Below are 21,114 nucleotides of genomic sequence, written 5' to 3'. Positions count from 1 at the left end.
AAAAGCCAAAACACTATTAAAATGTTACTGTGTTAGCATTAGCCAGTAATGTTGCAGTTAGGTGTGGAATATGATCAATTCAAAACATGAGAAATGTACAGGATGATAAGAAATTACTGCAATAAAATTACTGTAAATACATTTATTTAGAGTTGGGGTTTTTTTAGGATCAGATTTTTAAAAAGAGAGAAACAGACAGAGAGACAGACAGACAGACAAGAGAGAGAGAGACAGACAGACAGAGAGAGAGAGAGAGAGAGAGAGAGAGAGAGAGAGAGAGAGAGAGAGAGAGAGAGAGAGAGAGAGAGAGAGAGAGAGATTGACTGAATGCCTGAATTTGTGAAGTAATTGATGGATGGTATTAAGGTTAGAATAGGACCTCCACGCAGATTTATCAACACAGTAGTAAGGCAGACATTTCCTCTCCAATTGTCAAGAAATCAGAGAGAGAGAGAGAGAGAGAGAGAGAGAGAGAGAGAGAGAGAGACAGACAGACAGAGAGAGAGAAAGACAGAGACAGACAGAGCGAGAGAGAGAGACAGACAGACTGACAGAGAGAGAGAGAGAGACAGACAGACAGACAGACAGAGCGAGAGAGAGAGAGAGAGAGAGAGAGAGAGAGAGAGAGAGAGAGAGAGAGAGAGAGAGAGAGATGACAGCCAGATGACACTGGACACTGTAACAATGATAAGTTAATTGCTAAGACTCTGATAGCACACACATGATCTTGTTAGAACCCTGACGACATTTTGTTTGTTAACTGTTGTTTTTAATGACTGAGCGCAAGAGCAATGAAGAAAACAACTGCGTCGCAGAACGAACAAACAGGGAAACAGCGCTCTCTGCTGGACAGAATCATAAACACATCCTTAGTTCAGTAATGAAGATTAAGGCTATAAAAAGGTGATGATTTGTAGCAGGAAAGTATCTGTTATGAATCACAAACATAAAAGGTTCTAATGAAATTTCCAATGAAACTTGAGGGCTTTTTTTCTAAGGGGTGATTCATGCTTTGACATTTTCCACGTTCTTGGTATGAGTAAACCAGAAGGTCAGAGGGCGTAAAATCATCTTGTCCAATTTTAGCTTCTCAGTGTCATATTTATCTGATCAAATGCATTTTACAGCCGAGTGCCAAAGGCTAGGCTAAATGCAACAAAGCTGCCAATAGTCGAAATTTCTTGTAAATAATTAAATAACGGTATTAACAGTAAAATGTGTCCAGTCTGGCACAGGAACTGTCTCTATGACAGAAAGTTTGAAACTTATTAAACTTATAACTGATATCCTAGTGCATTACATCTTTGCCCTAATATTAAATTAAAAATGTACATTATTTATTCATTTAGACTACATAACAAACACCATGATGCAATTCACACACTCTGTTACACGATTTATTTAGGCCTGGTACACACCTCTGTCATTACAGTTTATGAGTGGAAATAGGACATGTAGCCTTTATACTGTATATACACACACACACTGGAATTTCTGTTTATACACTGTTTATGTGAGCAAATGTATAAATATAATGCTAATGAGATTGCTCTGAGCTTATATAATAGCATATTAGTATGCATATTATATGCACATTTATATTGTATTTTGACATACTTGCAAGACAGGACACCTGAATAAATAATAAAACATTATAAAATACTAGTGGAGCACTACTGCATAACAGCCCTGAAAGGAGAGAACATTTTGCAAGGCACATACGGCCACACAGTCGCAACCATTACACTAAAACGGATCACATCACTGTACCTGTGCATTATGTGTTTACAGAATAAAATGCTGGACTAATGAAGTTAACCTTTGGCAAGTCTCATGGTATAATAACAAACACTTCATCAAATAAAAATGGTCCCCACCAGACATTATTGTGTCAAAACAGAAATACAACAAGAAATATGATAAATTTTGAAAAGCTAATGTAAATTTGAATTTGGACAAACTCCATAGAAATATTGATAACAGCTAGCACATTAGTTATAACTCATGTCCAAATGTGTTTTACATCGTAGAGAACAAAAATGGGAGTGCTACACATTTCCTTCCAACAGAATGTCATAATCCAAATGCTTATTAATATTTGTATTAAGCTAACATTGTTTCCCCCTTAATGGCATCTTTTTTTTTTTTTTTTTTTGTTATACCATTAACTGACACATTGGTTTGTTATAACAAGGAGCTGATGCAACTTTCTGGTACATGAAATACTTTTTACAGTTTGAGTGTTATTAACACTGTTAGTGATACAGAGTACAATATTTAAATCTCTAAACAGACCTTAAAAAGCATAACTGGTTTTATATATTTGGCATAAAAAAGTACAATATGTTTTCCCTTTTTTAATTAATCCAAATGTGTGCAAAACAAAGTAATAGCATGGAACTGTTGCCATGGATAGTTCCAAAGTGGTAATGAAATATATATTATTACACAAATAATAGAATATTTAAAAAAATATGTAGATGTATAATAGTCTTTCTTGGTGACTGGTTTGATTTAAGCACCTTGTTATCTGCGCAGAACAACAGAACCCCGTCCACTTCTGGGTAATATGCATCCATACAAAATATTTCTGATCTGGATGATAACCATCAGTCAGTGTGGGCTGCTGCAGCATGTCTGAAGTTCAGATATCAGTGTAAAGTTCAGTCCTCATGCAGAACCGACGTCCTGTTAAACAAGTCCTGCCCGGTCTTACGCCGTCATAGCTGAGTGTTCGCTCAGATTTCCCTCAGGTCATAAACTGTGTGTAGCCCTCAGCACCTGTTACTATGACATCCATCCATATTCGCATGGCCTCTGGGGATGGGGCCACCATGAAATACAGCCGGTCGTGCGTCTTCACACAGAAGGTTAGGGAGGGATTCGGACTCTGTCAGGACAGAACAAAAAAGACAACGTGTGCAGGATGAGGAGAACTGACACGATAGCTAGAAATGAAGCAGAATAGCACGAAGAAATAAACATCTCTATTTGGGAATGTTATATGAAATGATCTTGCTGACAATATGGCTTTTCAAACTTGTGAACAAAGTGACTATTGGGTTGTGTTTGATGGATGATGATGTTCCTTATTCAGGAAGTATAAATACTATAGAAAAATAAGATGCTTCAGGTTAATATGTTTACCTTAGTGGCACTGCGAAGGTGGTCGTAATAAACTTCCTCGATGGCCTGGAAGTAGATGACCCCTTTTAACTTGGTCTCATGCTTGTCTGAAAACAGAAGAGAGTATATCCTGTAAAAATACATTAGCACCTTCCTCCTTCCACTCAACAATATATTATTTATATATCATCATAACTACAGTATATAACTAACTCAGTAAGATACTAAGTTAATACTGCAGTCAATTACAAATTGCTCCACAATTTGTACATTTTGACATGAGGATTTGCTTTCTTTTTTAAAATGTAAGCAATTATATTTATACCTCAAAAAAACAGAGGCAATTTTTTCCATGAGCTACAACAGACGCTTTGGTTTTGGAGGCCACATAGTGCATTTTTTATTACAGGTAGTGTTTTGCATTTGGGGTGGAACTGTTTTATTCACTGCTGACATAAATCTGTCAAAGTCAGCATCACCCAAGGGACAAAACACAGCATACTGTACGTAGATGTTCACAAAAAGCTATATAAAGTTAAAAGGAACCGCATAGCAGCTTTTAATGGAGCCGCAAAGCAGCACTATAATCTGTGATTTTAAATAACTTCAAGAATAAATTAATAAATAAAAAATCTTAAATAAATAAACAAATAAATTAGACCGGCCAATAAATAAATAAATAAATAAATGTGTGTTACATGCTTCCTTATCCTTTTGTGCATGTATAAAGGTTTTTGTAAAAACATTTGCATATTATTATTTCATCATTTATTTTTTTATAATTATGCCTCCTTAAAATTAAACCAAATATACTTTACTAAATGGGGCTCGTTTGTTTTGGCCATTTTTCTGCTTTTGAAGAGTTGCAAGTCTCATGTTGTTAGTCATGAACAAGCCGGGGGTAAATCTCATTCCCCCTCCCCTCCCCCCACCCCCCATTGCTCTCAAACACAGGGCTGGAGAAAGTGTTACAGATTATTTCATCATCATCATCATCACTACTACTAACATGGGGAGTAAGAGGGTGAAAAGGCTACACACGTGAGCTGTGTGTGTGTGTGTGTATGTGTGTGTGTGTACGAAAGACATTAAAAGTGAGAGACATGCCAGTGTAGTAAAAAAAAGATGGTGTATATGGTGAGAAGAGTAGCAAAAAAAAAATAAAACAAAAGAACATTTTTTGTCCATAGCTGGACAGCTGGTAAGCTGGAGAACAGAACTTTATCCGCATGACTTAAACATACCGACATAGTAAGAGAAAGTCCTCTTTAACCGGTCAAAGACGAACCAGCGCTTCTTCCATGATTTAATTTTGCCACCCATCTTCACCAGGTGGCCTTTGCACATTTTCTCAGCAATGATGACATAAGGACAGGTGTCTATGCAGTGACCAGCTGACTCCACGTGAGAGCGCAGGTCGAACTCCTCCTTTCGGATGGGTAGGTAACGGGTCATTGGACGAGCCTAATCAGGGCAGAATTTAAATATAAAATAGATATGTGAGAATTTTGTAGGTTAACATTATTGGTGCAAATATGATCTACACTGTATAAATAATCTCTCCTCATGTACAAGTATGAAAAAAAGCTAAATAATAGATATTTTTGAAGAGCAGACACTGTAAAACATTTTTTAAACATGGTTATTAAATCATGCATTTAATTAATCCCAAACATTTAATTTCTTTTTCTGTGTCTACTTCTGGCCTGTAAAACTGCATTATCTAGTGTACATGATTGTGTGTGAGACGGCAAATGTCTCAGCTTCATACGATTCAGCTGCATAAAAAAAAATCAAATGAAAAAAATATTTACAGCCTAACATTAAAAAGTTAAAATCTAAGACCATTCAAATGAAAATTAAAAGTCTATATAGCTCTTAAATCCTTTAATTTGATAAAAAAAAATTTTTAATTTTAGACAGGTTTTAACAGCATTTTAGAGAATTAATTGTATTAACATAACTTAATTATAATAAATTACTGAATAGTGTTTTTAAATAGTAATTGTAGGGCAGCTTGTTATATTTGTAATCTAAATACAGTCTAATCCATTGCCATTTCATCTCCATTCTCTTGCTTTTGCCATGTGTCTTTACTTTTTCTTTGACTTCTAAGCACAATTTTTTTCTCTTTTCCTCAAACATCTGTCCATCCTCTCAAGTGCCTTAAGTCTTCCCTCTGCAATCTGACTTTTACCTTCATGCTATCCCCCTAGTATTCACAGAATGACCCCTTAATCACTTTTCACACATGTTTGATTTGAACACTCACCTCAGAGCTAAAGGCACCTCAGCTCAGAACAGTATTTTCCACTAAGCCCTATTTCCACTAAGCCCTATGGCCCTTTAAAACCTCTAAATTGACACATGCCTGGTGCGGCCAAAGCTGTGACGGTTCTGAGATCAGTGTGAAAACCTGAGTCTTTAAGCATTTTCTTAACCTCAAGACACTAAAAGTACATGTTATTTCTGAAAGGATTCACTGGCAGCCTGCACTCCAAGAGTCCCATTGATCTACAAGCAGCTGGTATTCTCTCAAGTTTAATGTCTTCATAGACCTGCACTGACCTGCGAGCTTTGCTTTTCTCTCATCTTGACCTCTTCCTCTACTAATCTCTGCCGATGTGCCGTCTCTTCCTCCAGCCTCCTCTCCACCTCCTCTCGCCTCTTCCTTTCCTCCTCCAGCAGCTGCCTTCGTGCCTGTGCCTCTCTCTCCTGAGAGTGATACAGACACCAAGAGGGAGACGGAGAAACAGAAAGAAAAGGGTATTGAACTAATAGTGAAAAGATGAAACAGACTGAAAGGGGAAAAAAATACATTTGCAAAAACCCACAGTGAGAGGTTACAAGGGACGTATGAAAAAATAATTTCACAGGAGAATGTCAATATGTGTATTACTCTAGGTGAACTTGTTAAGAGCCCGTCTTTCATGTCAGTGTCTCTTTGTAGGTGTGAAAAGAATCTACGCTGCTGCAGAGGCAAAGGGAGTTGACTCTCCATTTTGAAATTCATAAGAGAGATAACATTTCACAGACAATTAAAGTTTAATGGGACTCACACGACTCTCCACCAGTCTGGCTTTTTCCTGTTGAGCCTCCTTCAGCATCTTCTCCATTTCCTCCAGCCTCAGCCCAGCCAGGCCGCTACCACTGAGACACAAACACGTCCATTTGCTCTGTTACTATGAGAGCTCACAAGAAGAAGTTGTGGAATTGAACACAAGTGTTCGCAATGTACACAATTACTTTTTTCCCCACTCTTGACAGTCAAAAGTGGCCGTTTGAATCAATTTCTTCCTGTTGCAACTCATTCTTCTAGGAACAGACAGCTGACCCATGTATGAGCCCTTAGGTAAGTTTTTCCATTTTAAGAGAAAAAAAAATATATTCTGACTGTAGGTTGAGACCCAGGAGCTCTAATTCTGACATATTAAAACATCAAAGGATATAAAAACATAGACCAGAAACCGAGTAAATTCCTTCTCAAGATCCATCACTTCTAGAATTGAAAAATAGGACACAATCAAGTGAATATCCTTCCCGGCTGACAAAGTACTCAAACCCCCACCCCTTTCTAAGGGGAATACATAATATGGCAGGCTCCCCTTGTTCTGCCTCGGGACACGACCCAACTCTGAACAGGTGAGCAAGATCTTGTCTCTTGTATGGTTGGTGGTTGTCATGGCAACAGGCCAAGTAACTTTGTACAAGGAGAGAAATGCAAAGAAAAACATGTTTAAGGGGAAATTGGGCAGGATGACCCGTTGTCAGGGGAACAGAGGCAGACAAGGGTTCCCATGGAGACCGTCTCTCAGGGGCACTGGCAAGGCCAGTCATTCAGAGCCCTGAACTGACCTGACCTGAATCAAACTTGAGTTGACTGTTAGTTCTTAGCAGTGGTAATTAAGTGCAACACTGGTACAATGTTGCTGCAAACAGTATTTGGAGTTGTTTTCATATGTTTGTGTGAATAAAGGTCCTGAGTCCTGTAAAATAAATAGATAAGTAACTGAACTAAAAAAGACTATAAAGACAGGGGATCTGTTTTCCTCATGTAAATTCAAATCAATTTATTTGTATGGCCCTTATAACAATGGATATTGTCTCAAAACTGGTTTACTGAAATATATATAATAAAAATGACAGTTTTAAATTAAGTTATTATTTATCTCTAACGTTTATCCATAAAGAGCAAACCTGAGGTGACGGTGGCAAAGAAAAACAAAGAGAGTAACCAGGCTCAGAAGGGAAGCCATCTTCATTTGGGTGACACTGAACAGTAAATAATGAAAATATAAATAATGTCATTTTTACAACTGTTTATAGTCAAGTGAAATTTTGTAACCAAAAGCTCTAGAGCTATGTCAGCATAGTTTCTATGTTTATTATAGACTTAACACTAAAATCCTTCCTGTCGAAGTCTAGAAATGTTTACGTATGAAGACCTGAACAGAAAGCTGACTGCTGAAATGGCAGTGATGGCATATGAACGTGAATGTGTTTTTTCATCCTTAGAAGTTGGGCTTCTTGTTTAAATTGATCAAAGAACAGCTGTAGCAAAATATAGAGTGACTCTACCTGCTGCAGTCTGTTAAAAAACTCTAAAGCTTAATAAAAACTTAACCTTTCAGGAGGACACTGGTCTGAAAATATAAGACCAAAGCAACATTGACGTGGTTACAAACAAAAAGAGGAATATTCTGCAGTGGCCAAGTCAATGTACAGATCTGAATCCTACTAAATATTTGAGGTCATGTAAACCTGCAGTCAACATCCAACCAACTTAAAGAACTTGGAGCGAATCTGATGGAAAGAATAGAGCAAATCACTCCCAAAAACACTGCACAAAGCTTGAAGGAAAGTCTTGGACAGCTTTAAATATTCAACCAAGTAAATGGGTTGAAAATTATATATTTTTTAATATCTTCTGACAAATAATGATTTTGTACTTTAAGAACATATTGGCTTGCAATAGAAATACTGTCTGGAACAATCTGTGAGTCATTGTAATCCGAGATGAATTTGCTATACTTTTGCAAGGCACTGTGTGTTCCACCTCATCCATCCACAATGTTCTTTATTAATAAAGAAACGTGATCGGGGTTGAGCTCATTCATTAATGGTGATCTCATTACTTGTTGAAAATGTCATTTAAGGATGTCTTTTACCTGAAAAAGTATACCACCAGACTCCCCTACAAGGTTCAGATGCTTTGGGTCAAACCAATGTTTTCAAATGACTTAAGCACCCCTCGGTCACTCACCTTTCAGGTGAACAGGTGGAGTTGTTTCCAGTGGATATGCTGGTCTCCATGCTGTCAGAGCTCTCCAGACTGAGTGTGTCATATGCTTGGCCTCCTGCAGGGGGTGCTTGATGGTGCAGGATGGAATGGTGCACCATTGGGGCTGCTGGAGCAGTGAATGGGCCATTTAACTGAGAGTGAGAGCCCTGCGGCACCCCCCAGTGGCATTGTGGGTCCGTTTCAAGCCTCGCTTTAAGTTCAGTGGTGAAAAATCTGGAGTCATCGCATGTTTGGAGCCCTAGGCAGATGCATAAAGAAACAAATGTGAAAAATGTTAAGAGAATGATAATGGACAACCTGGTCAATTGACTGTTTATTCTGAACTTTACCCAAAAGGTCCACTTATGTGCAATTCCATGCTTACAAAGGTCCAGATAATCTGACGTGAGAGAATGGTCAAAACTGTAATTTGTTTTTGCTTAAACAAGCAATGTTAACCATACATCATGGTATCATGGTACTTTGTCCAAATGTCTTTAAACATTGTATTTTATTGTTGTCACCTTTTTCCAAATTTTCTCAGTTCATTGTTCAGACTAAAGAAAGTTAAAAAAAAAAAAAAAAAAAAAAAATCTGTGAATACTCTCTGATGTGATGAGCAACTTTCAGCTAATTAATTGAACCTAAATACATCTGACTGTACCAGAGGTGGTCTACTGAAATTCTTTGTTGGTTACACATCCAGACCACAAACTGCCAGTTGCCTCTTGCCCCAGAGTATGGTGCATTCATGCATGCTGTTAAAAAGATTGGCTCCAACATTACAGATACCAAGACAAGACCATACAAGCCTCAGAACATTTGTCCTAAATAAATTCTTTTCAAATCTTAGACACCCCTCCTCTATGCTTCACCATTCAGATGAACAGGTGGAGTTGACGACAATGGATAGACTGGTCAAGCATAAGCGGTTAATATGATATACAGAAACATGTTTATGCCATCGTGAAGCTGGTTTACCTTTGCCCTCAAGAGCCAGGTTCTTGGACTCTGTATCCAGATGAGGGGCTGACAGGTCTGGAAGGCTCTAAAAGTGAGACAACAATGTGCGTGAACAAAGACTACATACAAAATACTACATATCACATTTGAAAAGATACATGTACAGAATCATGGTTGATCAAACAGCAGCTGTAGTACTAACACTGCAAAAGTCTGGTTAATTGTATGTTATTAGTAGAAATTATCCAAAGTAAAATGTTAATAGCAAGTTTATACGGAATAATCTAGAACTGGACAGAGACTTTTTTTTTTTAAGATCTATATTCCAACACATTTGAACATGCGATTGTGGTTAAAGTACAGTATGACATTAAAATACACTTTTTGTTCCAGATATAATTCAAGAAGCATTCACTGAATTGTTGCTAGTCATCTCTAAACGGAAATTTACCCCAACGTTTTAAATAATAATCTACAGGTTATTTTACTTTCACAATATTGGGAAAGAAAGAAAGGTGAGATTTTTTTGATCTGAATACAGTCTTCTTTTTTCCTACTCACAACTAGAAACGTATGTAATATATATAGGGATCCTTTTCGTATACAGAAATCCTTTTCGTATTTTGTATACTTTTCGTATACAGTTCCCCATGTGTAACTGGGAAATTGTTTTAGAATTTGACAGCAATTGATTTACTGTCATTCAACATTTGAGAAAACCCGTAAATCATATATCGTTTGACATCTTAAATAAGAAGACTATAAAACCGAGGCTTAAATTCAAACTTGAACTGAACTTAAACCTCATAAACATCATCTTCAAAATCCAGACAGCTTGAGCACCCTAACTGTGAAACTGTCCAATGATTTACATACCTCCATATATTGCTGCAGGCAGTGTGTGTGTGCATTACCTTGGTTGGAGTGTTTCTTCCTGCAATTCCAGCGTTGGGTTGTGTGGATGTACCATTTGCTCCGTCCTGCTTACATCTGTACATCTGAGAACACAGAAGAGCATGTCTTGGTGCAGTCTGATAATCAATTAATAATTCAGATGATAGCTTAACTGGAATGAGAAACATTCGCATAGACAGCAACAGGAAGTTAGAGGAGTAAACCAAATGAGCTCAATCCAAATGACATTTCTATTATGATAACCTGTTCAATACCTAAATAATCATCATGGAAATTTAACAGCTGATATACTGTACATGCATTTTGTCAGCACATGTGCATTTGCATGACAATGCACAGTGAGTAGGATAAAATATTATATTTAAAAATAACAATGTATGGGAGGGTCACTGAAGTAACATTTCTAAGCGGGATTGATGTTTCTGTAAGAACATCTGGTTTATATCTTGCTCCAATTGGCAATTAAAGACTTATTAAACAGATATGAAGCAACAGAAAAATCATTTGGTTTGAAAAATCTTTTCATGTAAGCACAGACAATCAGACATCTCCTGCTACGTACCAGCACAACACACAGACACAAATGTCAGACTTTCCAAAAAAGCACTCGAAACAACATGAGCTAATGTTAGTGGATGATCCGTGATGACGACAGAGCGAGTGAGTACAGGAACACCACGAAGACACTGGGAGTTAACTGGGATAATGGAGTTTACCTGCATGGTTCTGCGTGTGGAGAAAGACTTAGCTGGAAGAGGGGGAGGACAAGCATTGCTAGTATCCCCAACTGCCATGATGTCTTGGTACCAGCGCTCTAAATCCAGCCTGGGCACCAGAGGCTTGTTCCTCTCAGCCTAGGTATTGCAAGCAACGCAAGCATAAGAAAAAAGGAGCAGAGATGATAGGAGAAGAGGCAGGGTGGGATGAAAGAAGAATGATAGAATACATGCAGCCTTATCCAGATCCAAAATCATTTCCATGCATACCAATAGTGTATATCAGCCTTAAAAAGACAGTACCACTTTTCTCCATATAATTTAATACATATATTTATAATACTAGAAAGAAAACCATGTGGAACACACACCTCGGCTGAAAGAGACTGGGCAGGGTCACACTGTGACATGTGGTTAGAGAGGACAGGGTCAGCTACTATAGCTTGGAATGATTGGACAGTAGCCGATGTGGAGTGATCAACCTTGTGCATCCCGAAGAGCTGGTTCAACTGACTAACTGTCACATAATCCTTTACCCCATCAAAGCATTGAGTACATGTACACAGCCAGAGGAGAGAATGTAATGACGGTGTTAAAAAGCAGAAAGACACAGAAGCAATCTATGTTTAGAAATATGAAATGAGCTTGCTGTTTGATCTACATTCTATTAATAGACATGAGCAAGAACTAGAAGAAATTGAAATGATAAGAGACACAGTAATACATTGAGTCATAAGAAAGAAGCAAAAGAAAGACAGTGGGAGAGTCAAAGAGAACATAGAAAGAATGGATAAGAAACTCCAGAAAAAAGTAACGTGAGCTGTAGATTCATACCTCACGAGGGGTATCTGGTGTAACAGCAAGAGAAATGCAGGAAGTGGTAGGGGCAAAAGAGGTGGCTGGTGGTGGGACACAACCACTACCATACATCTTAAATACATCTGAAAGTCTCAGGTACTCCTGAATACACACAAATCAAAAAGGCACCAACTCGCAGCTCTACCTGTACATACTGTTACAGCAAATATACAAAAAAAAAACAATCCAGAGGCCCAACACATCATTGTGCATTGTGTACACACTCCCACACACATGCACATACTGTATTCTCTAAAAAAAAATACAAAAATAAAAAAGAAAGTATTGGAACAGCAAGGCCACTTCTTTTGTTTTTTCTTCGAAGCTGAAGACAGTTGTGTTTGAGATCAAAAGATTAATATAAGATGATTATCCTTTTTAACTAATGCATTCTTGACTGGTGAAACTCATGGCTTAAAATAGAGCTATAAATTATTTAAACAATCTGATCACTTAAATGTGTGGATTCAAAAAAGGTGTTTACAAGAAATTGTTTAGCATATGTTGATATAAATGTAAAAATGAAAGATTAAATTATAATCTATTATCTCATTTTCATCCTTTAAACTCAAACCCAAAAGTCTGTAGGTCACCTGCCCATCAGATTCCAATACCTTTACTCCTACTCGTTCATGCAGTTACAGCATTAGTTTATTCTTCGCTTAAACAAGTGGATCCTGATGTGGTCTTCGTGTGTCAGCCTAAGCTTTTGACATTGTGTGCATTCTGAGATGTCTTTCAGTTCATAATGGATGTAAAAAGCCATTTATGATACCAATTTGTTATTTGAGTTACTTCTGGCAGCTCAAACCCTTCTGTTAACATTGTCCCACAAACTCTCTCTTCGCAAAATTGCTGATCACCGGATGTTTCTTGATTTTTGCCTGATTCTGTATAAACCCTAGAGACTGCATGAAAATCCCAATTATATGAAGTTTCTGAAATACTCATATCAGCCCATCTGGCACCAACCACCAAGTTACAATCAAAGTCACCACGATCACTTTCCCCATTCTGATGTCCGATGTGAAAATTAACTGAAACTTTTTAGTTATGTGCATATGAATAAATGCATTGTGCTGCTGCCACGTGATTGGCTTATTTAATAATTGCATAAATAAGAAGGTGTTCAGGTACAGGTATTCCTATTAAAGTATCCAATGAGAGTACATGATGAAAACACTTCCAGAGTCTTGTGAGTCTGATTGTTATTAAGTAATGATGAGCTTCTTAGCCTGCACAACTTCCGGGAAGCTGAAATGAAAACTGCAATCACAGCACACACCTTAGTATCACATCACACTGACCTAAAGCTACTCAATTACCCTTGAACTGCACAGTTATAGATAGGTCCATGGCAGACAAGGCTGTCTACTATGTAGTATGTGTTAATGTCGTATTTTGTTACAGTTATCACAGCGTTAAATAATCATGGATACATGATCATTACTCTAGTAGAGCACCATGCTGTTAATATTACTCAAGCTACTTCATAAATTTTGGTTCTGAATTGTGGCTAAATACAGTTACACTTTTTTTACTAGTAAGCATTTGCTTATTAGAAGCAGCAGGTAAAAGACTCCTAAAACAGTCCCGATTTCCACACACCAGCATGCCACTCGTTTACCTCATGAGGCCTGATGGGGCAAGAATGAGAGGTGGAGCTTTGGATGCAGGGAGCAGGTAGTGGAGGATGCTGTATAAGGACTTCATTGGATAGGTCAGATTCGCTGATATGCAGAATGTCCTGTTTTGAATATCAGTGGTTGGAATGAACTACAGGGGTCATTTTTAAACCAATAAAATCCCCATTAAGCTTCTCAGAGCTCCTAGACTGTATAACTCCCCTCCCTTTTGCTTTTACATATTTAATAGACAAACAGTGAGGCACTGCAATGGAGCTTATCGCCTGTAGCAAAAGCTTAGATTAAATTTTTACATCGCTGCCAGAGACAGTGAAGCAGATCCGATAAATATTAGTAGTATCTTACAGTATGCCAAAAATACGGGTGGATATTTCAATACCCAGCTACCCAGTTCTGAGCTACCAACATCAACTCATGAATATTAATGATGTTCAAGAAGAAACAAGTCTTTCTAGATATCCTACAAAGAAGGGTCTGTCAGATCAATGGCAGTGAAGAACGACAGAGGCCTGATAGTACCAGACAACACTAAAGATTCTTGGCCTGGCTGAAAATTCTGCTGGAGCGGCTTATGTATCCTTACCTCCTGCATGGTGTTAGAGGAACTGGGGAAAGTCTTCCCTCCAGTCAAACATTGGTATCTCTTTTCCATGGTTGCCAGCCTCTCCTTCTCCTATTTGATTGAGATAAAATAAGTTAATTGCAACAACATATTTACACTGAAATGATATGTGACAGAATAAATGTAGTATTTGAATGCCTTTGAAGAGTAACAAGTCTAAAATGTTATAGTGCCACAGCTTGCAAACACCGTAGATGGTGAAAACTAAAGATCACAAAGAGGCAAGATACATTTGAATGTTTTGTATACATGTTTTATATAAGTGCTTTTCATTGATCTTCAGTAATGTTTGCTTGTTGCTGCAATTTAACTCAGTATTTCCCCAAGTTCTTAGGTGGCCAGTTTCTGAGTTGAAGTGTAAACACAGCCCTCAACTCTCATTGAGACGGAATGCCACATACCTTTCTGTCCGACCAGTTCGTGCTATTTACTAGACCTAATTAACTACATAATAACAAAACAATAAAACACCATTTAAGGCATTTTGTGGCAGGCTAAGTACTGCCAGGATAAAAGTGGAGTCTAAACAAGAGTTCAATTGGTATGAATATGTGTTTGTGTTGAATTGAACATTGTTTGTCTAATCCATGAATCACACGGCTGCAGAAAAACCTACAGGCCTGTTTCCTTTAAAATAGTACTTCTCTAATTGACTGGTGTGGTTACACAATGAGTACTCAGTTAATTAGCTAATCATGCCCATCAGTGTACTGAACTAACCTTATGCAGCATTTGCAGGACCATGGTTCGGTCTTTAGCCATCCGCTCAGAATCCTTAGCTGCCTGCATGCCAAGCTGATTGGCGTGAATCTCAAGGGCAGCCATTTTCTCCTTGAGGAATATGAGAAATGCAGTTTTGGATTTTTTAAGTCCCATATTTGTAATAATCAGAATTCTTACAATCTCAATACTGATGTGTTTCATTGCCCCTCCAACACATGCTGCAGGAGCCAGTAAAATTGTTCTGATTACAATAATAATACCTTTCTCTTGGCCACGCTGCGTTGGTACTCCGCCTTCTCCTGGAGCAGCTGCCGGGTGACTGTCTCCTTCTCCTCCTCCAGACTGCTCTCACATTCCAGCTGGCGGAACTCCAGGTCCTCAAAGCGCTTTGAGCCAGACTCTAGAGCCTCAGCCTTCTGCAGACAGAATGGAGACAGCGGATAGACGTGGACACAGAGACAGACAAACAGGTGGACATGAAAAATAGAAAGATGAGCATAAATGTCTCTGTGACTCTCCTGTGACTTTATCTGTTCTATACATTTCAAAAAGCTAAATCTCCACCAGATTAAAAAAACAGTGCATAATAAATTATTGGGATTGACGAAGAAAATAGATGTGATTCCTTATATCCTGTACTGTATCAGTGAATTAGTGAGATATTTTTGTTAAAACATGCAAAGCAAGCAAGCAGTTCAATTTGTTAGCTTATAAAAAACAGGCAATAATAGAACAACATGCAAAGACCATCCAAAAAAAAGAAGAAAATACAACGGTCAGAACTTTTTCTTTTATTCAACAGTGAATTCTACACACACACACACACACAAAAAAAAAACAAAAAACAGAGAAAGTGTAAAGGAGAAACCAGCCAACATACTCTGAAGGTTTCCACACAATTCAGTGATAGGATATGAAGACTGTATTTTCCCTTTTGAATATAATTTCAATAACATTTATCAATAAAACAAAGCAATTACAAATTACACATGTATGGTTAACTGACTGTGTCATTTGATCTGCCTATTATTTTTTTCATGAACACTAATACTTGAGAAATATCTGATCCACAAAGCAGAAAATAGTCATATAAGCAGCATACCACAATAAAAAATACTGTTATTAGATTTCAAGGAATCTGAGCATGTATATAAACACAACCAGAAAAAAAGCTTGTCTTCCTGTTTGGGTAAAAGTACAGCATTATATGCAAATAAATATTTACCAGTGAAAATATGATTTTACCTTGGAATCAGCTGTGTTTCTAACCAATCGACAATAAATACTCTACATAATGGATTACAAATATATTGCGGATGTGAACAAAATGAAACGATGTAAAGTTTATCAATACCATTCCGTTGCTTGGTCGATAAAATCTACTTACAAGCTACTTGATTCAAAAAGTGCCTTCCAGCTCTATATGGGAAAATTTAATTAAACTGCTAGCTTTGCAACTTGTAGCGATGCTACTAAAAGAAATCTGATTAACAGCTGACTCTAGACCCAGAGTTTTATTATTATCACATTACTGAAGTGCATGTATACGTGTCGCCAAAATCTGATTTTCTGCAGTTATCAGATTATTTTGTACATGCAAATGCGCTCACTGTAAACAAAAACCCGTCGCAGTGTCCTAACTGCAGTAGTTATGTTTTTGTGGGGTTTTGTTTGTGCTCTCTACTTGTTCAGTTTGTTCATAATTGCCTTTGGTCTTGTTTCCTTTAATATTAGCTGAACATTTGTCCTTGCTTTTGTGTTTTTGATGCTCCAAAGCGCAGTAGGAGAGGAGACTGACCCTGGCAAGCTGTTCCTGTAAGTGCTCCCTCAGAGACTCTGGGCATTTGTGAACCTGGCTCTTCAGCTCACTGTACCCGTCCCTCAACCTGGCCAGGACGTCACGCTCGGCTGATACATTAGCCCTCCCCTATGAAACAATAAACATATGCACACATACATATACACACAAATACACACAAGCATGTGCGCACACAACGTATACCAGGGATAAAGGAGAGGAAGACACAAAAAAATAACACTGCTCAAAAGCAGCATGGCAGTTTTTTCTGCATCTCTTTCTATGCAAAGTGATATGCTTGTGATGCTTCATAATCAAATAGCTTAGATCATGCAGTGGTACAATATAATCAGCTCTACTTTGTTAGAAACTTGCACTTACAAGACAAGACGTTTCTTCTTTTTATTTTAAAACCATTCAAACACAAGTCAAAGTATGTGTAAAGAGGTTGGTTGTTAAGGGTTAGAAATACGTTAGTAGAGCGTTTCCACAAACAGTTATCAAGAGAAAAATGCAAGAAACAAAGGGAGGCAAATTTGTACCTCCTTGCTCAAAGCAAAATGCTTCTAGGTGCAAAAGAATGCATTAATTCAATTATGCAAACCGTTCCTTTTGTGTATATGTGTTTACCTTTTCTTTCTCCCTCTGAATATTTTTCTCCACTTCACTCATTTTGAGCTGAATCTGATTGATAATCTCTAACTCTGCCTCCACTTGATCTAACTCAGCTCTCCTCTCCCCCTGCAGCAATGCCCGTTCCATCTCAACCTGCAGATTTTATTTTAAATTTTATTAACAAGTTGTACGAACACATTGTAATCAAATTTCTTTAATCATTTAACACATTACATTTTATAAATATTCAACAACTGCTAATGATCTAATATCCATCTAAACTATGTTTTTTTTCCCTTTCTTGGCTGGGAAATTAAACTATTTTCCACCAAGTCACTGTAGACACTGAGACAATATAGATTTCTGAAACACTAAAAAAGAGCCACAAAGTTCCAGTAACATTATGCTAACATTAATGTGAAAGAAATTGCAAGATGTGACATTTTAGAATGCAATAAGTATGTACAGCAAAAATGTAGGAAGTGGATGAAGAAGTTGTGTGTGTGTGTGTGTATATATATATATATATATATATATATATATATATATATATATATATATATATATATATATATATTTTTTTTTCACACATTGGGCCTGCGATGATTACACAAACTTAAGCAGGATGTTAATTCCCAGGCTCCTGTAAAATTTTGACATTTGTTGAAATAGATTTTACTTGCCAGTAAAAAACAATTTTTTGGACAACAAACATCCTGGTCAATAAAAATGGACCTTACCTTAAAAATAAGCCAAAATTTTTTCCACATAATTAAGCTTCAAACTTCAAATACATGACAGGAAACATGCCTAATGCTACAATAGGTCTTCAAGTACTGTTAAAACTGCACAGCATTTAACTAGGTCTGTGCCTTGCATTACAGCAGTCCGAGGTGTAGTGGAAGTCTGACCTCTTGTCTGGAATCCTGTAGCTGCTGCTCCAGCTCAGTGACCCGAGCTTTTAGCTCCTCTACTCGAGCCAGAATCCTGACCCGCTCCTCCACTAGATAACCCAGCTCCTGCTGCCCCATTCCGGCAGTGTCCTCATGCTGAGGGGGAGTGAAAAAGATTGTGATATACAAAGAACGAAAGAGAAGATAAAGATAGAACAAAAGTTTTACAGGTACTATACAAACTCTATATAAAAAAAACACCTCTCTGAAAAAAGTCATGTGGATTTCTGTGGGTTTCAGGTATAGGAGAGAAAAACTTTAAAGTATAGGAGTCTATGAGTTCCTACTTGCCTGAATGTTAATGCATATGTTTGTATGTGTATAGAAGAGTGTCATACCTCCTGGTGCTGACTCTCAGTGCTGCTACACTCCTCTTTCTGGTTCTCGTCATCACACTCGCCCAGTCGATGTGTGTGAGCATGTGAGTGCTGGACTGCCACACCCACCAGGTCGGGGCCAGGTCGCTGGCCCTCTGTCTCAGGGAACTGACCTGCCCTCCCTGTCTCCATGTCCACCACAGGGTCCCCTTTATTATACTCGGCACACAAGCTCAGAATGGTCTCTAGCCTCTGTCTTTCCTTTACACATAGACACATACACAATTCAGAATCAGGGTGGTCTCCTGAACAAACAAATATCTAGAAACCTAACAGAGAAAAGGAGACAAAGGTCAAAATTCAGTCTAAAATCATCTCCAGCTACATGCATTTGAAATGATCCTGTTAAGGCTTTAGAAGTGCTATGTCTTTGTGCAACGTGGTCTGTTTAAAGCAGATCCTGCTGACTGAAATCTGAGATAAGCTGTGGCCACTAACTCGCCATGCCAGCACCTTAATTTAACATGAACACTGTACTTATAAGCATAACATATAACATCCATCTCTAAACAGCATGGCAGGATAATGTCATATTAACACAAACAGGTAAATAATTGTCTCTGACTACCTTGTTTCTGCTAAGAGAACTCTGGTCCTGTAGCAGTTGTATAAAATCATGGTCTCGCACAAACACACACACACACACACACACACGAAAACCAGCTCCCCTACTGTGCTAAGTCTCACTGACCCCCCAACTTGTGGACTAATGTGACCTCTCACCCCTACTACAGTAGTCAGCTGTTGCTGCCACTCCACATATGTCACCAACCGTGTGTGTGTACTGTACTGTATGTGCTTGATCTCTCTCTCTCTTTCTCCCTCTCTCTCTCTCTCTCTCTCTCTCTCCCTCTCTCTCTCTCTCTCTCTCTCTCTCTCTATCTTCACTCTCTTTTCTCCCACTCTCAGTTCATCTTCTCCCTTTGTCTGAGTCCTGGCTTGCTGATCTGCAGTGGTCTATGAACTGGACCTTATTATACTTCACACAGGCAGCTGACAATACCCAAAGCTGCCTTGCTAGCTGACACTAGCGCTACGCTTCTGCATGACTAAAATAACACGACAGAGCAGCGTGCTCTAACAAGAGCACCACCACAAAGAACAGGAGACCTCTACAATTCATGTCATTTCTGTCTTAAAAAAAATGCAAGCATTCAGTCAGTCACAATCTAAAATGAACCAACTCTACTACTACCATTTTAATGAGTTAATGTATGTATGTGAGAATAAAGGCTTTAGATGTCATTACACAGCCAGTGTCCTGAAGTAGACCAATATAGTAACTTTTATTTATTTATTTTATTTTATTTTTTAAAGTTCTCTACCCGTGTACTTGATCTTCTCTCCTACTCACAACCTATACTAGAAAAAGGGCCAATTTTTACATAAAATGTACACATATACACATAAAAAAAAACAATTGTGGCCTATCGATTATAGCCATTCTGAATTAATAACAACAAAGACAAATGCTAATAAAACAAAAATAAAAATGGATAAAATATATTACATTCTCACTAACAATTATTATGCTCTAGAAATTCAGCATGAGTCTGAATTATAATTATAATATTTCAGAGAGATTGTCATTTTCCAGCTGAAATTTAGGAGATGAAAACGTACAGCCTAGTGTATATTTGCTTTCCTTATTTCAGAGGTTTCTATCTAGTAAATATGTATTCCAGAACAGGTTAATATTCAAATATATAATACATTTAATATCAGGCTGAAATTCATTTTCCCAATGTCAACCTTTAACATGCAGTGTTTGTCAAATTTAGTTATACTGATCATATCTTTGCTCTGAAATCAATATCTTAAAACGAGTGCCAGGATTCTCACACGCGTTCTCTTGCTGAGGAGACAGAAAGGCAGCGCCCGTAAATGCCGACTGCAGTGTAGCTAAGCAACAACATTTTCCTTAACAAAGAGAGTGTCAGCTCAGCTGGCATGCTTGGTAAAGATGCTTCTGCCCAAACAAACACAAAAGGGTTCCACATACACTGTATGTGTGCGCAGCCCACTTTATTACAAGAGCTCTTTAGCTCCCAATAAACACTCACCCTCGGGGTTCGAAAGAGAAGGACTGAACAAGCATGCAGGTCAGAATAACATGTTTTAAAATTACCTTTGTGTCAAAGCTTGTTTCCAAACTACTCAAGTACTGGGTGTTTAGTGTGAGAGGGGATTACTGTCTAGCCAGGAAGGAGGTGATAGTATTAGTGAGGGTGATTTGAGAACGGGAGTAACAACGTTCACTGGTAGCCAAATGCTGCTAATGAGGCAAGCAGTAAACAGTCTATCAATTACCCTCTCTCACTTACATACAGATATAAACACAGACACACACATGCACACACAGAGAAGCAGACACTGTAATGTGTGAGAGCCTGACAATAGAGGGAGAGAGAATGAACTGATCAGAGAATGAAATCTAGAGCTATCACTGGATCGGTTGTGAAACAGGTCATTTAATCAAAGCAAATAATAAAAACTTGCATTTTAAAAGGTACAAACGATT

The 21,114-nt window shown here is 37.9% G+C and overlaps 1 protein-coding gene across 13 annotated transcripts in view; it reads right to left on the bottom strand.

Annotated features, from left to right (window-relative positions):
- Nucleotides 1–1,383: 1,383 nt before the first annotated feature.
- phldb1a (pleckstrin homology-like domain, family B, member 1a) overlaps nt 1,384–21,114 on the bottom strand; it is a 49,103-nt gene continuing 29,372 nt past the window's right edge. For 7 of the 13 annotated variants that reach the window (XM_027165532.2, XM_027165531.2, XM_047809324.1 and 4 more), the window contains 19 exons: nt 18,555–18,794; nt 18,175–18,312; nt 17,279–17,416; nt 16,649–16,777; nt 15,111–15,266; nt 14,848–14,958; nt 14,089–14,178; nt 13,487–13,606; nt 11,836–11,961; nt 11,373–11,531; nt 11,002–11,139; nt 10,285–10,368; nt 9,389–9,455; nt 8,390–8,666; nt 6,186–6,276; nt 5,695–5,841; nt 4,371–4,590; nt 3,148–3,233; nt 1,384–2,890 (listed from right to left, as the gene is read on the bottom strand). In XM_027165532.2, the coding sequence (XP_027021333.2) occupies nt 2,750–2,890; nt 3,148–3,233; nt 4,371–4,590; nt 5,695–5,841; nt 6,186–6,276; nt 8,390–8,666; nt 9,389–9,455; nt 10,285–10,368; nt 11,002–11,139; nt 11,373–11,531; nt 11,836–11,961; nt 13,487–13,606; nt 14,089–14,178; nt 14,848–14,958; nt 15,111–15,266; nt 16,649–16,777; nt 17,279–17,416; nt 18,175–18,312; nt 18,555–18,794 (2,658 nt within the window). In that variant the 3' untranslated portion in view covers nt 1,384–2,749. The remainder of the gene's footprint in view (nt 2,891–3,147; nt 3,234–4,370; nt 4,591–5,694; nt 5,842–6,185; nt 6,277–8,389; nt 8,667–9,388; nt 9,456–10,284; nt 10,369–11,001; nt 11,140–11,372; nt 11,532–11,835; nt 11,962–13,486; nt 13,607–14,088; nt 14,179–14,847; nt 14,959–15,110; nt 15,267–16,648; nt 16,778–17,278; nt 17,417–18,174; nt 18,313–18,554; nt 18,795–21,114) is intronic. The other 6 variants (XM_047809325.1, XM_027165535.2, XM_027165537.2 and 3 more) reach the window with 6 other exon arrangements.

Source organism: Tachysurus fulvidraco, chromosome 26 (genome assembly GCF_022655615.1).
Source record: "Tachysurus fulvidraco isolate hzauxx_2018 chromosome 26, HZAU_PFXX_2.0, whole genome shotgun sequence".
Lineage (NCBI taxonomy): Eukaryota > Metazoa > Chordata > Actinopteri > Siluriformes > Bagridae > Tachysurus > Tachysurus fulvidraco.
This window is presented reverse-complemented; position numbering and strand designations above follow the sequence as displayed.